Source organism: Oncorhynchus mykiss, chromosome 7 (assembly GCF_013265735.2).
Source record: "Oncorhynchus mykiss isolate Arlee chromosome 7, USDA_OmykA_1.1, whole genome shotgun sequence".
Classification (NCBI taxonomy): Eukaryota; Metazoa; Chordata; class Actinopteri; order Salmoniformes; family Salmonidae; genus Oncorhynchus; species Oncorhynchus mykiss.
In genome coordinates, this window is record NC_048571.1 from 31,674,669 (window position 1) to 31,698,734 (window position 24,066).

At 42.6% G+C, this 24,066-nt stretch overlaps 1 protein-coding gene across 5 annotated transcripts in view; it reads left to right on the top strand.

Moving 5' to 3' along the window:
• LOC110527653 (receptor-type tyrosine-protein phosphatase T) overlaps positions 1-24,066 on the top strand; it is a 511,724-nt gene that overhangs the window by 470,165 nt on the left and 17,493 nt on the right. For all 5 annotated transcript variants that reach the window (XM_021609068.2, XM_036983141.1, XM_036983142.1 and 2 more), the window contains 6 exons: positions 2,714-2,849; positions 8,248-8,397; positions 9,312-9,485; positions 10,827-10,958; positions 11,806-11,931; positions 13,249-13,412. In XM_021609068.2, the coding sequence (XP_021464743.2) occupies positions 2,714-2,849; positions 8,248-8,397; positions 9,312-9,485; positions 10,827-10,958; positions 11,806-11,931; positions 13,249-13,412 (882 nt within the window). The remainder of the gene's footprint in view (positions 1-2,713; positions 2,850-8,247; positions 8,398-9,311; positions 9,486-10,826; positions 10,959-11,805; positions 11,932-13,248; positions 13,413-24,066) is intronic.

The window sequence follows — 24,066 nt, forward strand, 5'->3', positions numbered from 1 at the left end:
ATGTGTCTTCTGCATTTAACACAACCCCTCAGAGAGGTGCTGGGGGCTGCCTTAATTGACATCCACATCTTCGGCACCCTTGGGAACAGTGGGTTAACTGCATTGCTCAGGGGAAGAAAAACAGATTTTTACCTTGTCAGCTCTGGGATTTGATCCAGCAACCTTTCGGTTACTGGACCATCACTCTAACCTCTAGGTTACCTGCCGACCCATATTTCCGACTAGTCCCCTTAGCGGCACACTATATTTAACGTACCTCTCATTCCTTACTCCATCGCTTTTCTACAATCCAAAGCGGTGTCGGTTCAAGTTCTCCTAAAAAGGTCAGCCTGGCTTTTGAAATACAATGCTCCGATCACTCCCCCACCGAATTCCCTCGTTGAGCGCTGACAACAAATGTCCAATGGAGCTACATGGAGGTTGGCAGCCATTCCCCCACTTAACTGAAATATAGATGGGATGCAGATGAAGGCCAACAGGATAAACTTTGGCCCACAGAGCGTAGGCCCCCATTGACAGACTGCGGAGTAATTTCACATTTCCTGGGGCACTCCTTGGCCGATATCCCCCTGCCAGGACCCAGTTGTTTGCCGCTCTCACCATTAATCACCGGCAGCTGACAGGCTGTCTGACAGGTTGCCGAGTTACTGAGTGGCCCCCAGCTCCTGAGATCCGGAGCTGGGACCTGTCAGAATGCTGCCGAGTGAATGATGGCTAAGCAGCCCCCGTCTCTTACCTCTCCTCTACCTCTTCTCCACCACTATCTCCCTTCCATCACAACTCCTTCCCTCTCTTGCTCCATCCCTCCCTCACAGTCCGTTCTGCTGGGTGTGTTTCCTTAACACCGGGGTAAGGGGGAAATAGCTCTAACCCCTACCTGTCACTCGCAGGGGCTGATGGAGTGCGCTGTTTGTCAGCACCATTAGGCAGTCCTGCCTCTTTTGGCTAACTGTGGGAGCGCAGCGCGGTTCAACATGTGTTTATCATAGGGCATGTGTCTTCATGTGTCGCCGCCGCCGCTAACTGTGGCAGGTCAATTACAGAGGATAGATTAGGAACTGCACACTCCAAAAGGGTTCTTTGGATGTCCCCATAGGAGAACCCTTTGTTCTCTTGTTCCAGGTAGAACCCTTTTTGGTTCCAGGTTGAACCCTTTTGGGTTCCATGTAGAACCCTCTGTAGAAAGGATTCTTAATGGAACATAAAAGGGTTCTACCTGGTACGAAAAAGGGCTCTTCAAAGGGTTCTCCAATGGGGAGAGCCAAAGAACCCTGTGTACTGTAAAGACAAGGCCTTACTGGAGACATTGATTACATTTAAAATATATATACTGTATATTTCACCTTTATTTAACCAGGTAGGCCAGTTGAGAACAAGTTCTCATTTATAACTGCGACCTGGCCAAGATAAAGCAAAGCAGTGCGACACAAACAACAACACAGAGTTCCACATGGAATAAACAAACGTACAGTCAATAACACAATAGAAAAAGTCTATATACAGTGTGTGCAAATGGCGTAAGGAGGTAAGGCAATAAACAGGCCATAGTAGCAAAGTAATTACAATTTAGCAGATTAACACTGGAGTGGTAGATGTGCAGATGATGATGTGCAAGTAGAAATACTGGTGTGCAAGTAGAAATACTGGTGTGCAAAAGAGCAGAAAATTAAATCAAAGCAATATGGGGATGAGGTAGGTAGTTGGATGGGCTATTTACAGATGGGCTGTGTACAGCTGCAGCGATCAGTAAGCTGCTCAGATAGCTGATGCTTAAAGTTAGTGAGGGAGATATAAGTCTCCAACTTCAACGATTTTTGCAATTCGTTCCAGTCATTGGCAGCAGAGAACTGGAAGGAAAGGCAGCTAAAGTAGGTGTTGGCTTTGGGGATGACCAGTGAGATATTCCTGCTGGAGCATGTGCTACAGGTGGGTGTTGTTATGGTGACCAGTGAGCTGAGATAAGTCGGAGCTTTACCTAGCAAAGACTTATAGATGACCTGGAGCCAGTGGGTCTGGCGACGAATACCCAGAGTGCCAGCCGACGAGAGCATACAGGTTGCAGTGGTGGGTGGTATATGGGGCTTTGGTGACAAAATGGATGGAACTGTGATAGACTGCATCTAATTTGGCAGCGTGAGTGAAGAATGCTTTGTTGCGAAATAGGAAACCGATTCTAGATTTAATTTTGGATTGGAGATGTTTAATATGAGTCTGGAAAGAGAGTTTACAGTCTAGCCAGACACCTAGTTATTTGTAGTTGTACACATATTCTAAGTCAGAACCGTCCAGAGTAGTGATGCTAGTCGGGCAGGCATGTGCGGGCAGCAATCAGTTGAAGAGCATGCATTTAGTTTTACTTGTATTTAAGAGCAGTTGGAGGCCACGGAATGAGTGTTTTATGGCATTGAAGCTTTAACAGTGTCCAAGGAATGGCCAGATGTATACAGAATGGTGTCGTCTGCGTTGAGATGGATCAAGGAATCACCCGCAGCAAGAGCAATATCATTGATATATACAGAGAAAATAGTCGGCCCGAGAATATAACCCTCTGGTATCAACACAGCGACTGCCAGAGGTCCGGACAACAGGCCCTCCGATTTGACACACTGAACTCTATCTGAGAAATAGTTGGTGAACCAGGTGAGGCAGTCATTTGAGAAATAGTTTCTCTCTCTCTCTCTCTTTATCTCTCTCCCACTCTCTCTCTCTCCAGTGCCGGGGCTGGAAGGACAGGCTGTTTCATAGCTGTGGACATTATGCTGGATATGGCCGAGAACGAGGGTGTGGTGGACATCTTCAACTGCATCCGCGAACTGCGCTCACAAAGGGTTAACATGGTGCAAACCGAGGTTGGTGAAGAAATGTACTGATTAGCGTGTGTGTGGATAGTGGGTAAAGAAGAGGACAGTACTCTATCATATTTGAAGCATTAGTCATTACAGTGCCCTGCAAAGGAAGTAATGATACATAATTACGCATAATGGTACATAAAAAAATGGTACAGTGTTTAAAAGTGCAGTTTGCCAAATAGCATAGCATTAGCCATCCTTATACCTAGCGTTAATATGGTATTTTTAGGTTATCATTAGCCATTCACATGTTATTTTGTTCAATGGTACTGATAGTAGTTACTAGCAGTTACACAGTTAGCATTAGACATCCTCATACTAAGTGTAAAGGGAGTGCAACCAACGTTCAAAGGCACAGCAAGTCTGTTAGCGTAGCATTTTCCATCGCCATGGTAAAGGGTTGAAAAGGCTCAAACAGTAGTCTGCTATGGCTAGTCTTTCCCAGACAATCACCAGACTGATTCTATGCCATAACCCACTGCCCACAGTTAGTTGTTCTGCATGAAATTTTCAGCAGGCATATTTTAAAGTGAGTCCTATGGAGGGACACTGTAAAGCATAGACATAGGATATTGTGAAGCTTAGACATGATAATGTAAAGTGAGTCTAAAGGGAGAGTCTAAAGCATAGAAATGTTATCCCCAGACCTTGAAACCAGATTCTATTTCTATGGTCTATAAGCCTGGGCCTTATCTGCCAGACAGGCCATTCCAGGCTATTAGGGTTACATTTTCCAGTGGATCATGCAGTCAGTGATGAAACAGTGGTTCTTAGTGGAGAAACAACACCTGTGAGATAATGTGTGTGTGTTTGAGATCAACTACATTGCAGTTGGACCAAACAGAATCACTGATCTACAAATCACCTTGCGTCCAAACTAAGTACTCATTATTTTATAAAGATGAACAATTCTGTCATTCTCATCTTTCTCAAACTACTCCCCATTGAGTGCTACTTCAATGTCAATGGTGAGAACGACAAAAGGGCTACTAGTAAATATGCATCAGTATCCTCCATAACTACTACTGTTTCATTAATTTATGTGTACCTACTAGACTGATATACATTGTACATTCTCAACGACTTGCAACCATTCGTACAAACCATCAGCACGCGTGATATCACTACTGATCAAATGTGTGTGGTGTCTCCTCAGATATATTTCCCAAGTCAGGCGAGCCTAGCTACCTCTGGAGAGTTCTCAGTCATGCATCTTCCATCCCAATGATCCTATTAATATTAAATACATGCTGAATAATAGATAACTTAAGTTCGCACACATTTTTATCCTGTGAATGAGTTTGCAAGTGTGTTTGCTAAGTGTGGGTTACGACCGTGGGAGTTTTGCAGTCACCCTTAAATAACGGTAATACAACAGCAACCTCATGTTGTTCTCCACATTACCTTCTCTGGTAAAACACACACCATATCAAATACAATCTAAGTTTATTTGTTTCATGCACAGGATACAGAAGGTGTAAATCATACAGTGAAGTGGTTATTTTCATCGTAGAAATATAAAAAACAACAGAACGTGTCCAGATTATAAATGTTTTATAATTATTAGATGACACTTACCCGACACACTTGTCTAAATTGATGGGTCAAGTGAATTTTTTTTAATATCCATCCCCAGCCACAACTAGCTAAGTGGATGGGTCACTATTTTCTAGATATGTACACATGTTCATGAAATACAATAGATGTCCGTAATCACCCCCAGACACACCTGGCTAATTTGATAGCTAGCTAGCTAGCTAAACAATGAACTGACGTAATACCAACTCATACTACCACCAATACAAACTGATTGTCATAGCTGTAGTATGAATCTGCAGGTAGCTAAAGCTAACCAACTAGGTTCAACGTTATCTTGCTAACATTAGCTAACATTAGGCTATAACTAGCAATGCAAATTCATTTCTGATTTGCATAATATTACTACAGAGATCATACACATAACGCTAGCTAGCGAGACAGCATGCTAACGTCCGCTAGCTAGCCAACAGTACGCTTGAACTTGCAATGAAAAGGACTTTCTGACTAAATTAAAAACATGTATAATATCTGAAAATGTAGCTAGACTCTTACCTGTATACATGGATGAATGCTTCTTCACGGCAGACTTGGCCAGGGTCGTGTCAAGTCATTCCAACTCACACTGACTGTGGCATGTATGAAAAGTAGCACATCACAACTTCTTACAACTGATCTGTCAATAGCATCTGCTAAATTTAGGGCATCCATGTTGTTGAGAAAAATAGCACGGCTTTTTAAATTAACGTTATATATTTGTAAAAAGACGCGGTAGAAAGGATTATCAACGCATACTGAGCAGCTCACATTGTAGTAGGAAGCATGCTACCTGGCAGACCAATCCAAACTCCTTTCCCGCCATGTCCCGCCATGTCCATAACATCCATTATCTCAGCCAATCATGGCTAGCGGGAAGGTTCCTGACTTTTTCCGTGGCTAAACCAACTAGGCTCGTAATTGAACAATGTATTTACAGATGCAATACAAGTTTGTTATTAAGGCACATGAAACTTCACATATTCCAGAAGGACTTTCTGCAAAACAAAATGCATTTTGATGAAAAAAATGCCTCTCCTGTGAACAGTTAACATATATCAATGGTGGCTCCTCAGAGAAGGAAGGGGAATACCATCCTACTCTGTGAATTTCATAAAAATACAAATTGTGAAACATTAAAAAATATATATCCTTTTTAGATTAAACTATAATACATATATTCACGTCATTAAATAACTGATTAAAACACACTGTTTTGCAATGAAGGTCTACAGTAACCTCAACTACACTCTCTGGGGTAGCACCATGGTGTAGCCTGAGGACAGCTATTTTCTGTCCGCTGTGTACATTGACTTCAATACAAAACCTAGGAGGCTCATGGTTTTAATAATTTCAAACGAAATCTGAACTTGTTACATGTACCAACAAGGTGCCAATACCATCAAATCCACATGTAAAATCAGGGTTGATAAATGGGCTAGGACCTGGTACAATAATTGTAACAAGGCACACCCTGTCATTAACTACCAGTCATTTTCAATTAGTTTATTTCTATGACCTGGCTTAAAGGCCCAGTGCAGTTAAAAATATGATTTCCCTGTGTTTTATATGTACAATGATTTCAGATAGTATTCAGATCCCTTGACTTTTTCCACGTTTTGTTACATTACAGCCTTATTCAAATGTTTTAGAACAAGGCAATCTACACACGACAACCCAAAATGACAAAGTAAAAAGAGTACGTTGTTGAAGCGCACTTGGCAGCGATTACAGCATTGATTCTTCTTGGGTATGACTTTACAAGCTTGGCACACCTGCATTTGGGGAGTTTCTCCCATTCTTCTCTGCAGATGATCTCAAGCTCTGTCAGGTTGGATGGGGAGGGTTGCTGCACAGCTTTTTTCAAGTCTCTACAGAGATGTTAGATTGAGTTCAAGTCCGGGCTCTGGCTGGGCCACTCAAGGACATTCAGACTTGTCCCAAAGCCACTCCTGCGTTGTCTTGGCTGTGTGCTCAGGGTTGTTTCCTTTTGGAAGCTGAACCTTCGCCCCAGTCTGAGGTCCTGAGCACCCTGGAGCAGGTTTTTATCAAGGATCTCTCTGTACTTTTCTCCGTTCATCTTTCCCTCAATCCTGACTAGTCTCCCAGTCTCTGCCGCTGCAAAACATCACCACAGCATGATGCTGCCACTACCATGCTTCACCTTAGGGATGGTGCCAGGTTTCCTCCAGACGTGATGCTTGGCATTCAGGCCAAAGAGTTCAATCTTGGTTTCATCAGACCAGAGAATCTTGTTTCTCATTTTCTGTAAATCTTTAGGTGCATTTTTGCAAACTACAAGCGGGCTGTCATGTGCCTTTTACTGAGGAGTGGCTTCCGTCTTGCCACTCTACCATGAAGGCCTGATTGTGGAGTGCTGCAGAGATGGTTGTCCTTCTGGAAGGTTCTCCCATCTACATAGAGGAACTCTAGAGCTCTGTCAGAGTGACCATCTTGTATTTGGTCACCTATCTGACCAAGGCCCTTCTCCCCCAATTGCTCTGTTTGGCCAGGCGGCCAGCTCTAGGAAGAGTCTTGGTGGTTCTAAACTTCTTCCATTTAAGAATGATGGAGCCCACTGTGTTCTTGGGGACCTTAAATGCTGCATACATTTTTTAGGTACCCTTCCCCAGATATGTGCCTCGACACGATGCTGTCTCCGAGCTCTACGGTCAATTCCTTCGACCTCATGGCTTGGTTTTTGCTCTGACATGCAATGTCAAATGTGGGACCTTATATAGACAGGTGCCTTTCCAAATCATGTCCAATCAATTGAATTTACCATAAGTAGACTCCAATCAAGTTGTAGAAACAGCTCAAGGATGATCATTTGAAACAGGATGAATCTTGTAACAAAGGAATACTTATGTAAATAAGGTATTTCTGGTTTTTATTTTTAATACATTTTCAGAAAGAAACCTGTTTTTGCTTTGTCATTATGGTGTATTGTGTGAAGATTCCTGAGTTTTTAAAAATGTATTTAATACATTTTAGAATAAGGCTGTAACGTAACAAAATGTGGAAAAAGTCAAGGGGTCTGAATACTTTCCGAAGGCACCGTACCACCCCCCGGACCTTACTGCTTAATTAAGTATATCCTATGTAACTACATTGCTCTTACTTGACACTTGATTCAGTATACCCTTTGAGCCAGGTAATAACACAGAAATGAACTCATCTAAAATAACCAGTAGTTAATCACAAGGTGTGTTTACAGGGTCCTAGCCTATTTACATCATCAGAGCAACCCTGGTATTACTGGTGGATTTGATGGTAATGGCACCATGTAGTTACATGTAACTATGTCAGATTTTGGTTTGAGTTATTAGCATGGTAATTCACAGGTGACTATCAATCATGTCATTACAAAACATGAGTTACATAGTGTAACAATAAAATGTGTAACATCAGTAATTACATATGTGGAATAACCTTCAACAAGTGGATGTGTCAGCCAACTGTGTTCTTACTAATATCACTACCTATAACTACTATGATGGTACTATAGTTATTACTGTGTAGTTGCATAGTAATAGTGGCAACTTAATGTAAAGTGTTGCCAACAACTAATTATGGTTTTGTATATCAGTGTACAAGCAGTTAGAGTTGGACTCGTTACCTGTATGTTCTGCTCTGTTCTCGAAACATTTCAACAGTACATGTGGATTGAGTCTAGTGAATAGGGTCCAACTAGTTGTTGAAGTGCTGTAAATAAAGTGTCCTTTTGTGTGTTGATGTTGACCTGAAGGGTAGAAATACATGAACCTCTTTTGTTATGTCATGTTATTTTACGTAATCTCATGTTATGTATTGTGTCCTACCCCAGGAGCAGTATGTCTTTGTCCACGATGCCATCCTGGAAGCCTGCTTGTGTGGAAACACAGCCATCCCAGTCTGTGAATTCAGAGCCATATACTACAACATTATCAGACTGGACCCACAGACCAACTCTAGCCAAATTAAGGACGAGTTTCAGGTTAGCTCTCTCCACTTCTGCCTGCCTGCCTGTCTGCCTGTCTGCCTGTCTGCCTGTCTGCCTGCCTGCCTGCCTGTCTGTCTGTCTGTCTGTCTGTCTGTCTGTCTGTCTGTCTGTCTGTCTGTCTGTCTGTCTGTCTGTCTGTCTGTCTGTCTGTCTCTTTTCCTCTTAAGAGGTATGACATTTGCCTTTTCCCCCTAAAATGGGTGACATTTCCCTTCTCCAAGAACAAGGCTTTGTAGCTACCGTTAGGAGGCAGTATGAACTCGGCAGCTAAGCACTTCTGCTCCGTATTCTCTCTGAGATTAATATCCCATCACTGTATCAAGCACAGGTCTCAGATCTGTAATCTGTCTCATAATGTATGATGCGTATCTCTCTATCGCACTCCCAATATCAATATCCCTCATTCTCCCTCATACATAAGTAATCTGCAGCCTTCGCGTCAGTGAAGTATTTGCACTTGTTGAAGGCACTGACTACCAGTAATGCTGTTATGTTGGAATATGGAAATCAGAGAAAATAGGGGCAGATTATTTATTTTCGTGGGTTTATTTACTCACCAATTTGTTCTCCACTACTAGTCTGGGCAGTTGATTCAGGGCTATGTCATTGTGAGTGTTGCAGAGGAGGTGGTTTGGTGAATAACGCTAGCGGAGGGAGAAACCTTGCCTGAGACCTGAATACTTGTGTTAGTTCCCAGAGACTAATGTAATGCCTAATGCTTTAGCTTAGAAGAATATTGTATTATAGAATTGCGGGTTGGAAGGTAATTCCCAGTAGGTTACAAAAATGTCACGTGTCGAAAATGAAAATAGTCAGCAAGTCTTGTTAAGATGATGTAGGTTTCTTTAAAAAAAAAACTTGTTAAGACCTGATAAAAAATTGTAAAAATAATGTGTTCGCTCTCCCAGACTCTGAACATCGTGACTCCCCGGGTTCGGCCTGAAGACTGTAGCGTGGGACTGCTCCCCCGGAACCACGACAAGAACCGCAGCATGGACGTCCTGTCTGTGGATCGCTGCCTGCCTTTCCTCATCTCTGTTGATGGAGAGTCCAGTAACTACATCAACGCTGCCCTCATGGATGTAAGTTAATCTCTCTCTCGCTCTCTCTGTCTCTCAACCACTGGTATTGTCCCAAGGTGCAAATCTTGCCAATCTGGCACTCTATAGCCAGACTCAAACAAACGCTCAAAGATTTAAAATACTATTTGCAGACTCCCAAGTAGGGTTTAACCATTGGCTATAGCTTGGTTGAAGATGTCATCCAAACTGGCAGACACAGATCAGTTAGTTTGAGATATGCTTTCGTACTGTTGTGTTATGACTTAGTATAGGGATTTTATGTTTATTGCATTTGTTGTGGGGATATGCGGAGGCAGAAATTGGGTTTAACAATTAAATGTCATAGTGCAACAGCAATATAAAAGATAACAAACAACATCATTTAACAACTGATCATTATCCAACACACCATTAAGCCATAGCACTGTGAAACATGATCACTCTCATAGCAGATCTATACACACAGATCAGTGTCATTTAAGATGAGGGAGGATGATTCTTTTTTTCATTAAATATACAACAAAATATGGCTAGTTCTCTCTCTCTCTCTTGCTTCTTAATAATTTTGGAAGAAATACATTTGTTCACTGTTCAATGATTTCTACTCAACACATTCTATGCACTGCAGTGCTAGCTAGTGCTTTCAGTAGTAGATTCATTGTCTAATCCTTTTATTGAGTGAACAACTTGTCAGTTCATGCTACAAGAGCTCTGATAGGTTGGAGGGCATCCTCCGGAAGTTGTCATAATTACTGTGTAAGTCTATGGAAGGGGGTGAGAACCATGAGCCTCCTAGGTTTGTATTGAAGTCAATGTACCCAGAGAAGGACAGAAGTTACGCCATGGTGCTACTCTACAGAGTTCTGCAGAGGCTACTTCATTGCAAAACAGAGTGTTTTAGTCAATTGTTTGGTGTCATGTGAATATATTTAATATAGATTTATCTAAAAAGGATAATTTGTTGAAATGTTTCTATAAAAAAAAAAGAAATTTGCAAGGAGGATGGTCCTACCCTTCCTCCTCTGAGGAGCCTCTACTGACATAGATCCAGATAAGCTACACAGAGCTGATAAGACAACAACGGCAGACAATAACAAGTACAGAGGGGGAGCTAAATAAAGCCAGCGGTGCCTTTCCCAGACCCGGCCTGCCTGGCAGCAGCATAATGATCTGTAGCTAGATTTCTCTTGTCAATGCATTACGGCGCAAGGTTAACACTGTCCGTGGGAGTCCGCCTGGTTTGGCTCTTTGTCCTTCGCCACGAGTTGCTCAGGCATTGGAGTCCCTCTCTCTTTCTCTCTCTGTCTCTCTCACCTTCTCTACTGAGGGCTGAAGTGCTGTGTTATTGATTTTCTTTTACAGAGCCATAAACAGCCAGCAGCCTTCATCGTAACCCAGCACCCGCTGCCCAACACGGCCGCCGACTTCTGGAGGCTGGTCTTCGACTACAACTGCTCCTCGATAGTCATGCTCAACGAGATGGATGCAGCGCAGGTGTGTATTGTTCACCCTCTGGGTTCGCATACACACAGGCATGTGCGCACACACATATGTGTGCATGTATACATACGCATGCACACACGTAGACACATACACACAGTGACTTTGCTTATCTCTTTGACTATCGGTCTGCCTTGGGGGTCTTACACATGCTCTATTGTTCTCTGTTCATCTCCATCTATCTCTCTATTCCTCCATTGTCATCTCCTCCTCCGGGTCTCACACACACAGTTTTATAGGGCAGGATAAGCTACTCCTTTCTCTGCCAAGGGTTTAACTATCCGACATAGCTGCCAGAACCCTCAGACAGACACCTAGATTGAAGCCCAGCAAAGGCCTATTGACGTGAGGGTGAACTCGTTTTAAGAGGTTGGAGCCTTTCAATAGTACTAGACTGGAGGATAGCCCATCATGGCCCTTAGCTGTAGGTGTACCGTGCAGAGGCTAATATGGTCAAGGCTTTTGCTGTGTGTGCATTGATTCCACCCAGCATGATTCCACCCAGCATGTTAGCAATGTTTTTATTTTCTCATACTTGTATGACCTTGCATTTGAAGTCAATAATGGTGAGTTGGAGATGGCTTTGTTCAAATGGCCAAAGCAATGTGTAGTTTATTTAATGTTTTCAGTACTTTCCAATGGGTAGAATACTCTATTTCAACCACAGTGTCCACAACAGCATGTGATGTAGCAAGGCTCACGCCATATAAATAGAATTACTAGAACGGACATTCCCAGTCAAGTACATTTTCTGTGATTGGTGCACCGGTGGCCATATTAAATGTATAAAGCAGGAAGTAATAATTATATTTCTATGGCTAACTCCCTCTTTTCTCCCTAGCTTTGCATGCAGTACTGGCCCGAGAAGAGCTCCTGCTGCTACGGCCCCGTCCAGGTGGAGTTCATCTCGGCCGACATCGATGAAGACATCATCAATCGCATCTTCAGGATCTGCAACATGGCCAGGGTCTGTATCACAATAAAGAAAGTATGGTGGCAAACCAGGTTTTAAAATGAATCGGGAACACTGTATAGGTGACTTATTATTATCACAGTCATAGAAACTAGAATCTATGCCTGTAGGACTTTATATGGTTCTGCTCGTTTTCTCTCATAGGTCACGAACTGTATTACATCCCATAGGTCACAGACCAGCATAAAAAAGAAACAGATGCTCAGATGCCAGATGTACTACTGTACATTTGTCTTGCCTCCACTCCTACAACACTGTTGTATATATCGCTAGGACACTGTCTTGTCAGTTAGACTCCTTCAAATGTCAACCTAATTGCTTGTGCCATGCACACCACATACCCATGTCAGACCTGGGTTAAGATACTATTCTAAATCATTTATAATACTCCAGCTGTGTTTGAATGAGCTTGCCTGGCAAAATGGAGCAAATGGAGAAGTTCCAAAAGTGAAAACCAAATCCATTTGGCACTCCAAGGAAGCTAAAGAAAACGCTCAAAGCCTGTGAAAGATTTCCAATAGTATCTGAACCCGGGTCTGCCAATTGAGATGGGGCTAACAGACAGGCCAAGCCTGGCAGCACCATGGCTGGTTCAGACTGGTTCCATTGGAGGGGCTTTATTTACACTAATACTCATTAGACACCATTAAATCACTGCCACTTGAATCCCTGTGTTTGTGGCACTCGGTTACTCCTTTCTCTCTCCTCTCCCTCTTGCTTGCTCATGGCCCCCCACTTTAACCAGCGGAGATGGCAGGCTTAGCCAGGCAGCTAATCAACACTTAGCTCCGTGGTGGTGCAAAAAGCCACAGGGGTGACGTCTCCAATTTACCATGAAATGGTTCCATCGCTACCGCGAGAAGCACATGACACGGCTCCTGTACAACAAAATGAGCCTCTCCCTTGTTCCCAGCTTGGGCATGGAGCCAGATAACATCTTTGTTGTGGTTGCCAGTCGTTGGCTTGTTGGCTCTGCTCTGGCTAAGGGAAGGAAAGTTGAGTCCAAATACACTGGGAATAGATGTGCTTCTGATGAGGAGCTCAATGCGTCAGCAGTTCATTAATGACGTGAGTGGCTGAGTGGTTTATGTTTGCAGTGGACACAGAGGTAAACTTGATCCCCCTTCAAATTGGCGAAGTCCATCTTCCAATTTTGATGATGGTTATAATGAGGAGGAAGATTAGCTTGCTAGTGGTTGATGATTGTGCTAAGGATGATGAGGATACTATCTGGCATGTTGTCCATGATAATGATGTTGACCACAACAACGATGATGATGATTATGGCATTAATTTATGATTCTTTGGCAGCCCCAGGATGGCTACCGTTTGGTGCAGCATTTCCAGTTCATCGGCTGGCCGGCCTATCGGGACACGCCCCTGTCCAAGCGCTCCATCTTGCAGCTGGTGAGACGTCTGGCCAAGTGGCAGGAGCAGTACGACGGGGGAGATGGACGCACCGTGGTCCACTGCCTGTGAGTAGCTGAGGGCCTGGCTCAAAGATCTTTGTATTATGTTGTCGATATCAGATTCACACGTCCATGGAAGTTGTATACTCATACGGTTGTCCATAGTAGAACAGTCATGTCCATGGCATTTGTATGCTGATATGGTGTCCATATTAGGACAGTCACACTTCCATGAAAGTTGTATTTCCATACGGTGTCCATATCAGAACACAGTTCTTTACTCATACAGTGTCCATACGTGGATAGTCACGTGCCCATGGAATTTGTATACAGGGACATTGTATATGAGGACGTTTAAACCAGACAGGATGTGGAGGGGTAGAACTATACTATACTCTCAGACAGGAAGACAATAGGGAATGTACTTTATGAATGTATCTATCACTGCTCGCTTCCACAGTGCTGTTTCCTTCTAGAGCAGGGGTACTCAACTACCATTTGAGAAGGTCTGGTCACACATATTTCTTAGATGGCAAACGTTATCGGCATAGTAACAAACCTCGACCAATGTGACCCCAAACTGTTCAAACTGTTCCAACCACTCTTGTTGGCGGAGAGAAAATGTTGCCGTTTTTAAGCTCATTCCATGCAATTCTACACATTTTGCCATCGGGCAGAGAGAAAATGGAGCAGTTTTAAAGCTATTTTCCTAAAATTCTACAAATTTTGCCATTGGGCAGAGAGAAAATGGAGCAGTTTTAAAGCTAAGTTCCTGCAATTTTTTCAAATTTTGGAATGTTTTATGTGTGTATTGATACCTGAGTGACTCAACAAAATCAATGGGTGCCCCCTGGGGATCGAAGCCCCTGGGAACATAATTGGCCATAACTACAATATTTAGATAGCTAGTTAGCCTAATTTACCCATCTAGCTAACATGGCCAGTAGTTAATCAACTGGACATTTATCGCAGGTTAAGAATAGCTCTCTAAGGTCTGTCAGTGAAGGACATTGCGAGAGGAAAACTGCCCATGCACTACCAAATTTCGAAATTGTACATTGTGCGTTCAACTATTACAACTCTGAGCAGCATTAAGTTAAAAACCTGACTGAATCCCACAGACAAAAAGTTTTTATGTCGGGAGCCCTGGATTAAGACCGCGGTCTGCCAGTTGAATATGGCTGTTCTAGAGTATATACAGAGGATGGAAAGTCCTTTGAGACTTTTTTCTATGACTCTCAGCCACACTATTTCCGTTGTGTGGGTCTTTTTCAGATAAGCACCACTGTATGTCGCATCAATAAGTGCATCGAAGACGTCGTCCCCACAGTGACCGTACGTACTTACTCCAAAAAGAAGCCATGGATTACAGGCAACATCCACACTGAGCTAAAGGGTAGAGCTGGTGCTTTCATGGAGCAGGACTCTAACCCGGACATTTCTAAGAAATCCCTCTATGCCCTCTGACGAACCATCAAACAGACAAAGTGTCAATACAGGACTAAGATTGAATCCTACTAAAACAGCTCCGATGCTCATCGGATGTGGCAGGGCTTACAAATGATTACGGACTTCAAAGGAAACCGTGCTCTCGATGGTACAGCTGTAGAACTTTTTGAGGATCTGAGGACCCATGCCAAATCTTTTCAATCTCCTGAGGGGGAATAGGCGTTGTCGTGCCCTCTTCACGACTGTCTTGCTGTGTTTGGACCATAATAGTTTATTGGCTATATGAACACTGTCTGTCACCTTGATTACTCAAAATTCTCTCGACCTGTGCACCTACGTTCATAGGCTAGGTTGTAGCAACCCATGATGGGTACATTGAACATTTTTGTATCATGTTGTAGCCTAAACCTATCGATGTTACATTGAACTGGGTGAATGGGATATGAATGAATGTTGTAATAGAAATAAGGTCATGCTCAAAAAATATAATTGTCCTCCCTCATCTTAAACGGCACCAACCGCCACTGACCCCCTTTATTTTGATTTGGTAGGGGGACGAAATGACAAGAATATAACTGTCCAATGTAAACTGTGCCCAGGTGAGAAACACATCTCCACTGCTAGAAATACAACATCCAATCTCGTGAAGCATTTGCAAAAGTAACACGCTTGTCTACCTCATCCAAACAACCAAGGCTTGATTTCAATCATTCAGGAGGACAGGCTGTAACCCAGGGAGAGCTGAACAAGCTAGTTGCTTTGTATGTAGTAGAGAAAATGCTGCCCTTATCCACTGGTGTATAGGCCTACATAACGTAACGTTGACAATGTTTACAATGACTGAGGATGTGCAATGTTTTGGGGTTTAAAACAAAAGTAATATAACAAAAGTAATATTAGTGGAACTCATTGCTTCTCCCAGGGAGTCATAAATAAAGTAATAAAGAAGTAACGAGTAATAGGTAATACAGTATTAAACAATTGTTTTGTAATGACCACAACACTGGTGCTAATATGGACACTGTAATTATGACTTGTCTCAGCCAGAGGCATTCGAGCATTTTCGGTGCCCCAGGAATGAAAAAAAAAAGTTTGAGGGAACCAATCAAAGCTCAACACATTCAGAAGCACATTTCTGTGTGAATACTGTTTTTACAACGTCCTCCTATCCAAACCAGTGTGTCAGCTCTCCCTCTCTGACTACTTGAGTCACGTCAGCAAGACTAGCGCAGACCCTAATTCCGCCTCCACTGATAACCATAATGGTATTAGGGCACCTTCTCTCATTTAGCAATGGTTTCATAATGTGTATTACCTTGAACATGTTGGTGGACATACTTCAGTGGGCGGCAATGAGTCCCTTCAAGACCCTTCAAAAGTACTTTTCAGAGATAGTGCAGAGTTTGATTTTGGTTGAGTGGTCAACCATTCCTCATCTTTTCCAAATGCCCCTCATCCTCTCTCTCATGTTTTATGTTTATGTATCACAAAGGCTCTAGTTGAAACCAAATGGTTAGAGAATTACAGTGCCTTGCGAAAGTATTCGGCCCCCTTGAACTTTGCGACCTTTTGCCACATTTCAGGCTTCAAACATAAAGATATAAAACTGTATTTTTTTGTGAAGAATCAACAACAAGTGGGACACAATCATGAAGTGGAACGACATTTATTGGATATTTCAAACTTTTTTAACAAATCAAAAACTGAAAAATTGGGCGTGCAAAATTATTCAGCCCCTTTACTTTCAGTGCAGCAAACTCTCTCCAGAAGTTCAGTGAGGATCTCTGAATGATCCAATGTTGACCCTAATGACTAATGATAAATACAATCCACCTGTGTGTAATCAAGTCTCTGTATAAATGCACCTGCACTGTGATAGTCTCAGAGGTCCGTTAAAAGCGCAGAGAGCATCATGAAGAACAAGGAACACACCAGGCAGGTCCGAGATACTGTTGTGAAGAAGTTTAAAGCTGGATTTGGATACAAAATATTTCCCAAGCTTTAAACATCCCAAGGAGCACTGTGCAAACGATAATATTGAAATGGAAGGAGTATCAGACCACTGCAAATCTACCAAGACCTGGCCGTCCCTCTAAACTTTCAGCTCATACAAGGAGAAGACTGATCAGAGATGCAGCCAAGAGGCCCATGATCACTCTGGATGAACTGCAGAGATCTACAGCTGAGGTGGGAGACTATGTCCATAGGACAACAATCAGTCAGTCGTATATTGCACAAATCTGGCCTTTATGGAAGAGTGGCAAGAAGAAAGCCATTTCTTAAAGATATCCATAAAAAGTGTTGTTTAAAGTTTGCCACAAGCCACCTGGGAGACACACCAAACATGTGGAAGAAGGTGCTCTGGTCAGATGAAACCAAAATTGAACTTTTTGGCAACAATGCAAGACGTTATGTTTGGCGTAAAAGCAACACAGCTCATCACCCTGAACACACCATCCCCACTGTCAAACATGGTGGTGGCAGCATCATGGTTTGGGCCTGCTTTTCTTCAGCAGGGACAGGGAAGAATTTTTATAATTGATGGGAAGATGGATGGAGCCAATACAGGACCATTCTGGAAGAAAACCTGATGGAGTCTGCAAAAGACCTGAGACTGGGACGGAGATTTGTCTTCCAACAAGACAATGATCCAAAACATAAAGCAAAATCTACAATGGAATGGTTCAAAAATAAACATATCCAGGTGTTAGAATGGCCAAGTCAAAGTCCAGACCTGAATCCAATTGAGAATCTGTGGAAAGAACTGAAAACTGCTGTTCACAAATGCTCTCCATCCAACCTCACTGAGCTCGAGCTGTTTTGCAAGGAGGAATGGGAAAAAATGTCAGTCTCTCGATGTGCAAAACTGATAGAGACATACCCCACGCGACTTACAGCTGTAATCGCAGCAAAAGGTGGCGCTACAAAGTATTAACTTAAGGGGGCTGAATAATTTTGCACGCCCAATTTTTCAGTTTTTGATTTGTTAAAAAAGTTTGAAATATCCAATAAATGTCCTTCCACTTCATGATTGTGTCCCACTTGTTGTTGATTCTTCACAAAAAAATACAGTTTTATATCTTTATGTTTGAAGCCTGAAATGTGGCAAAAGGTCGCAAAGTTCAAGGGGGCCAAATACTTTCGCAAGGCACTGTATTAGAGAGTATTTTCATAATTAATGGTCCGACTGTTTGAGTGGTAAGGCATGCAGAATATTGTATGTAGGGGATACAGGGGCTGCCCTAATATGGATTTAGTAATACCCACATGGGCTTAAGTTCAGTCTATGTGGATTGGATAGGAGATGGGCTACGGTAGTTTTGCTGCTGGGTTAGATCGTGGGTTTTCCTCTATGTTTTAATGATTGCCAAAGGTACAATTTGTTACTTAAGTTCAGTCCCACGTCCTGCTATACTGTACATGGTACACCTCTCACATTAATTAAATATATTCAATAAAGTAATACATCATATAGATTGGTTCAGAGATATTGTAAAAGGGGCTGTTACAACGTAGTTTTTTTGACCATATATCAATAGATTGTGCATCCCAATGGGCGATTCTGATCGACTCACTTTATCCGCTCTCTTTTACATTCTCTCCCTCTTTCTTTACTCTCTCCCTCTTTCTTTACCTCTCTCCCTCTTTCTTTACCTCTCCCTCTTTCTTTACTCTCTCCCTCTGTCTTTACCTCTCTCCCTCTTGCTTTACCTCTCTTCCTCTTTCTTTACCCTCTCCTTCTTTACTCTCTCCCTCTTTCTTTACCTCTCTCCTTCATTACTCTCTCCTTCTTTCTTTACCTCTCCCTCTTTCTTTACCTCTCTCCCTCTTGCTTTACCTCTCTCCCTCTTGCTTTACCCTCTCCTTCTTTACTCTCTCCCTCTTTACTCTCTCCCTCTTTCTTTACCTCTCCTTCTTTACTCTCTCCCTCTTTCTTTACCTCTCTCCCTCTTTCTTTACCTCTCTCCCTCTTTCTTTACCTCTTTCTTTACTCTCTCCCTCTTTCTTTATTCTATCACTCTTTCTTTACCGCTCTCCCTCTTTCTTTACCGCTCTCCCTCTTTCTTTACCTCTTTCTTTCTTTACCTCTCTCCCTCTTTCTTTACTTTCTCCCTCTTTCTTTACTCTCTCCCTCTGTCTTTACCTCTCTCCCTCTTGCTTTACCTCTCTTCCTCTTTCTTTACCCTCTCCTTATTTACTCTCTCCCTCTTTCTTTACCTCTCTCCTTCATTACTCTCTCCCTCTTTCTTTACCTCTCCCTCTTTCTTTACCTCTCTTCCTCTTTCTTTACCCTCTCCCTCTTACTTTATCCTCTCCTTCTTTCTTTACACTCTCCCTCTTTCTTTATTCTCTCCCTCTTTCTTTACCCTCTCCTTCTTTACTCTCTCTTTCTTTACCTCTCTCCCTCTTTATTTACCCTCTCCCTCTTTCTTTACCCTCTCCCTCTTTCTTTACTCTCTTCCTCTTTCTTTACCCTCCCCTTCTTTACTCTCTCCTTTACTCTCTCCCTCTTTCTTTACCTCTCTCCTTCATTACTCTCTCCCTCTTTCTTTACCCCTCTCCCTCTTTCTTTACCTCTCTTCTTCTTTCTTTACCTCTCTCCCTCTTTCTTTACTCTCTCCCGCTTGCTTTACCTCTCTCCCTCTTGCTTTACCTCTCTCCCTCTTGCTTTACAGTCTCCTTTCTTTACTCTCTCCCTCTTTCTTTACTCCATCCCTCTTTCTTTACTCTTTCCCTTTTGCTTAACCTCTCTCCCTCTTGCTTTACCTCTCTCCCTCTTGCTTTACCCTCTCCTTCTTTACTCTCTCCCTCTTTACTCTCTCCCTCTTTCTTTACCTCTCCTTCTTTACTCTCTCCCTCTTTCTTTACCTCTCTCCCTCTTTATTTACCTCTCTCCCTCTTTCTTTACCTCTCTCCCTCTTTCTTTACCTCTTTATTTACTCTCTCCCTCTTTCTTTATTCTATCACTCTTTCTTTACCGCTCTCCCTCTTTCTTTACCGCTCTCCCTCTTTCTTTACCTCTTTCTTTCTTTACCTCTCTCCCTCTTTCTTTACTTTCTCCCTCTTTCTTTACCTCTCTCCCTCTTCCTTTACCTCTCTCCCTCTTTCTTTACCTGTCTCCCTCTTTCGTTACCTTTCTCCCACTTTCGTTACCTTTCTCCCTCTTTCATTACCTTTCTCCCTCTTTCGTTACCTCTCTCCCTCTTTCTTTACCTCTTTCTTTCTTTACCTCTCTCCCTCTTTCTTTACTTTCTCCCTCTTTCTTTACCGCTCTCCCTCTTTCTTTACTCTCTCCCACTCTTTCTTTACCTCTTTCTTTACTCTCTCCCTCTTTCTTTACCTCTCTCCCTCTTTCTTTACCTCTTTCTTTACCTCTCTCCCTCTTTCTTTACCTCTCTCCCTCTTTCTTTACCTCTTTATTTACTCTCTCCCTCTTTCTTTATTCTATCACTCTTTCTTTACCGCTCTCCTTCTTTCTTTACCGCTCTCCCTCTTTCTTTACCTCTTTCTTTCTTTACCTCTCTCCCTCTTTCTTTACTTTCTCCCTCTTTCTTTACCTCTCTCCCTCTTTCTTTACCTCTCTCCCTCTTTCTTTACCTGTCTCCCTCTTTCGTTACCTTTGTCCCTCTTTCTTTATCTTTCTCCCTCTTTCTTTACCTCTCTCTCTCTTTCTTTACATTCTCCCTCTTTCTTTACTCTCTCCCTCTTTCTTTACCTCTATCCCTCTTTCTTTACCTCTCTCCCTCTTTCTTTACCTCTCTCCCTCTTTCTTTACCTCTCTCCCTCTTTGTTTACCTCTCTCTCTTTCTTTACCTCTCTCCCTCTTTCTTTACCTCTCTCCCTCTTTCTTTACTCTCTCCCACTATTTCTTTACCTTTCTCCCTCTTTCTTTACCTCTCTCCCTCTCTTTCTTTACCTCTCTCCTGCTTTCTTTACCTCTCTCCTTCTTTACTCTCTCCCTCTTTCTTTATTCTATCACTCTTTCTTTACCGCTCTCCCTCTTTCTTTACCGCTCTCCCTCTTTCTTTACCTCTCTCCCTCTTTATTTACTCTCTCCCTCTTTCTTTATTCTATCACTCTTTCTTTACCGCTCTCCCTCTTTCTTTACCGCTCTCCCTCTTTCTTTACCTCTTTCTTTCTTTACCTCTCTCCCTCTTTCTTTACTTTCTCCCTCTTTCTTTACCTCTCTCCCTCTTCCTTTACCTCTCTCCCTCTTTCTTTACCTGTCTCCCTCTTTCGTTACCTTTCTCCCACTTTCGTTACCTTTCTCCCTCTTTCATTACCTTTCTCCCTCTTTCGTTACCTCTCTCCCTCTTTCTTTACCTCTTTCTTTCTTTACCTCTCTCCCTCTTTCTTTACTTTCTCCCTCTTTCTTTACCGCTCTCCCTCTTTCTTTACTCTCTCCCACTCTTTCTTTACCTCTTTCTTTACTCTCTCCCTCTTTCTTTACCTCTCTCCCTCTTTCTTTACCTCTTTCTTTACCTCTCTCCCTCTTTCTTTACCTCTTTATTTACTCTCTCCCTCTTTCTTTATTCTATCACTCTTTCTTTACCGCTCTCCTTCTTTCTTTACCGCTCTCCCTCTTTCTTTACCTCTTTCTTTCTTTACCTCTCTCCCTCTTTCTTTACTTTCTCCCTCTTTCTTTACCTCTCTCCCTCTTTCTTTACCTCTCTCCCTCTTTCTTTACCTGTCTCCCTCTTTCGTTACCTTTGTCCCTCTTTCTTTATCTTTCTCCCTCTTTCTTTACCTCTCTCTCTCTTTCTTTACATTCTCCCTCTTTCTTTACTCTCTCCCTCTTTCTTTACCTCTATCCCTCTTTCTTTACCTCTCTCCCTCTTTCTTTACCTCTCTCCCTCTTTCTTTACCTCTCTCCCTCTTTGTTTACCTCTCTCTCTTTCTTTACCTCTCTCCCTCTTTCTTTACCTCTCTCCCTCTTTCTTTACTCTCTCCCACTATTTCTTTACCTTTCTCCCTCTTTCTTTACCTCTCTCCCTCTCTTTCTTTACCTCTCTCCTGCTTTCTTTACCTCTCTCCTTCTTTACTCTCTCCCTCTTTCTTTATTCTATCACTCTTTCTTTACCGCTCTCCCTCTTTCTTTACCGCTCTCCCTCTTTCTTTACCTCTCTCCCTCTTTCTTTACTCTCTCCCTCTTTCTTTACTGTCTCCCTCTTTCTTTACTCTCTCCCTCTTTCTTTACTCTCTCCCTCTTTCTTTACTCTCTCCCTCTTTCTTTACTCTCTCCCCCTTTCTTTACTCTCTCCCACTCTTTCTTTACCTCTTTCTTTACTCTCTCCCTCTTTCTTTACCTCTCTCCCTCTTTCTTTACCTCTCTCCCTCTTTCTTTACCTCTCTCCCTCTTTCTTTACCTCTTTCTTTACTCTCTCCCTCTTTCTTTATTCTATCACTCTTTCTTTACCGCTCTCCCACTTTCTTTACCTCTCTCCCTCTTTCTTTACTCTCTCCCTCTTTCTTTACCTCTCTCCCTCTTTGTTTACCTCTCTCTCTCTCTTTCTTTACCTCTCTCCTGCTTTCTTTACCTCTCTCCTTCTTTACTCTCTCCCTCTTTCTTTATTCTATCCCTCTTTCTTTACCGCTCTCCCTCTTTCTTTACCGCTCTCCCTCTTTCTTTACCTCTCTCCCTCTTTCTTTACTCTCCCCCTCTTTCTTTACCTCTTTCTTTACCTCTCTCCCTCTTTCTTTACTCTCTCCCTCTTTCTTTACCTCTTTCTTTACCTCTCTCCCTCTTTCTTTACCGCTCTCCCTCTTTCTTTACTCTCTCCCTCTTTGTTTACCTCTCTCTCTCTCTTTCTTTACCTCTCTCCTGCTTTCTTTACCTCTCTCCTTCTTTACTCTCTCCCTCTTTCTTTATTCTATCCCTCTTTCTTTACCGCTCTCCCTCTTTCTTTACCGCTCTCCCTCTTTCTTTACCTCTCTCCCTCTTTCTTTACTCTCCCCCTCTTTCTTTACCACTTTCTTTACCTCTCTCCCTCTTTCTTTACTCTCTCCCTCTTTCTTTACCTCTCTCCCTCTTTGTTTACCTCTCTCTCTCTCTTTCTTTACCTCTCTCCTGCTTTCTTTACCTCTCTCCTTCTTTACTCTCTCCCTCTTTCTTTATTCTATCCCTCTTTCTTTACCGCTCTCCCTCTTTCTTTACCGCTCTCCCTCTTTCTTTACCTCTCTCCCTCTTTCTTTACTCTCCCCCTCTTTCTTTACCTCTTTCTTTACCTCTCTCCCTCTTTCTTTACTCTCTCCCTCTTTCTTTACCTCTTTCTTTACCTCTCTCCCTCTTTCTTTACCGCTCTCCCTCTTTCTTTACTCTCTCCCTCTTTCTTTACTCTCTCCCACTCTTTCTTTACCTCTTTCTTTACTCTCTCCCTCTTTCTTTACCTCTCTCCCTCTTTCTTTACCTCTCTCCCTCTTTCTTTACCTCTCTCCCTCTTTCTTTACCTCTTTCTTTACTCTCTCCCTCTTTCTTTATTCTATCACTCTTTCTTTACCGCTCTCCCACTTTCTTTACCTCTCTCCCTCTTTCTTTACTCTCTCCCTCTTTCTTTACCTCTCTCCCTCTTTGTTTACCTCTCTCTCTCTCTTTCTTTACCTCTCTCCTGCTTTCTTTACCTCTCTCCTTCTTTACTCTCTCCCTCTTTCTTTATTCTATCCCTCTTTCTTTACCGCTCTCCCTCTTTCTTTACCGCTCTCCCTCTTTCTTTACCTCTCTCCCTCTTTCTTTACTCTCCCCCTCTTTCTTTACCTCTTTCTTTACCTCTCTCCCTCTTTCTTTACTCACTCCCTCTTTCTTTACCTCTTTCTTTACCTCTCTCCCTCTTTCTTTACCGCTCTCCCTCTTTCTTTACCTCTCTCCCTCTTTCTTTACTCTCTCCCTCTTTCTTTACTCTCTCCCTCTTTCTTTACTCTCTCCCTCTTTCTTTACTCTCTCCCTCTTTCTTTACTCTCTCCCTCTTTCTTTACCTCTCTCCCTCTTTCTTTACCTCTCTCCCTCTTTCTTTACCTCTATCCCTCTTTCTTTACCTCTCTCCCTCTTTCTTTATCTCTCTCCCTCTTTCTTTACCTCTCTCCCACTCTTTCTTTACCTTTCTCCCTCTTTCTTTACCTCTCTCCCTCTTTGTTTACCTCTCTCTCTCTTTCTTTACCTCTCTCCTGTTTTCTTTACCTCTCTCCTTCTTTACTCTCTCCCTCTTTCTTTATTCTATCACTCTTTCTTTACCGCTCTCCCTCTTTCTTTACCGCTCTCCCTCTTTCTTTACCTCTC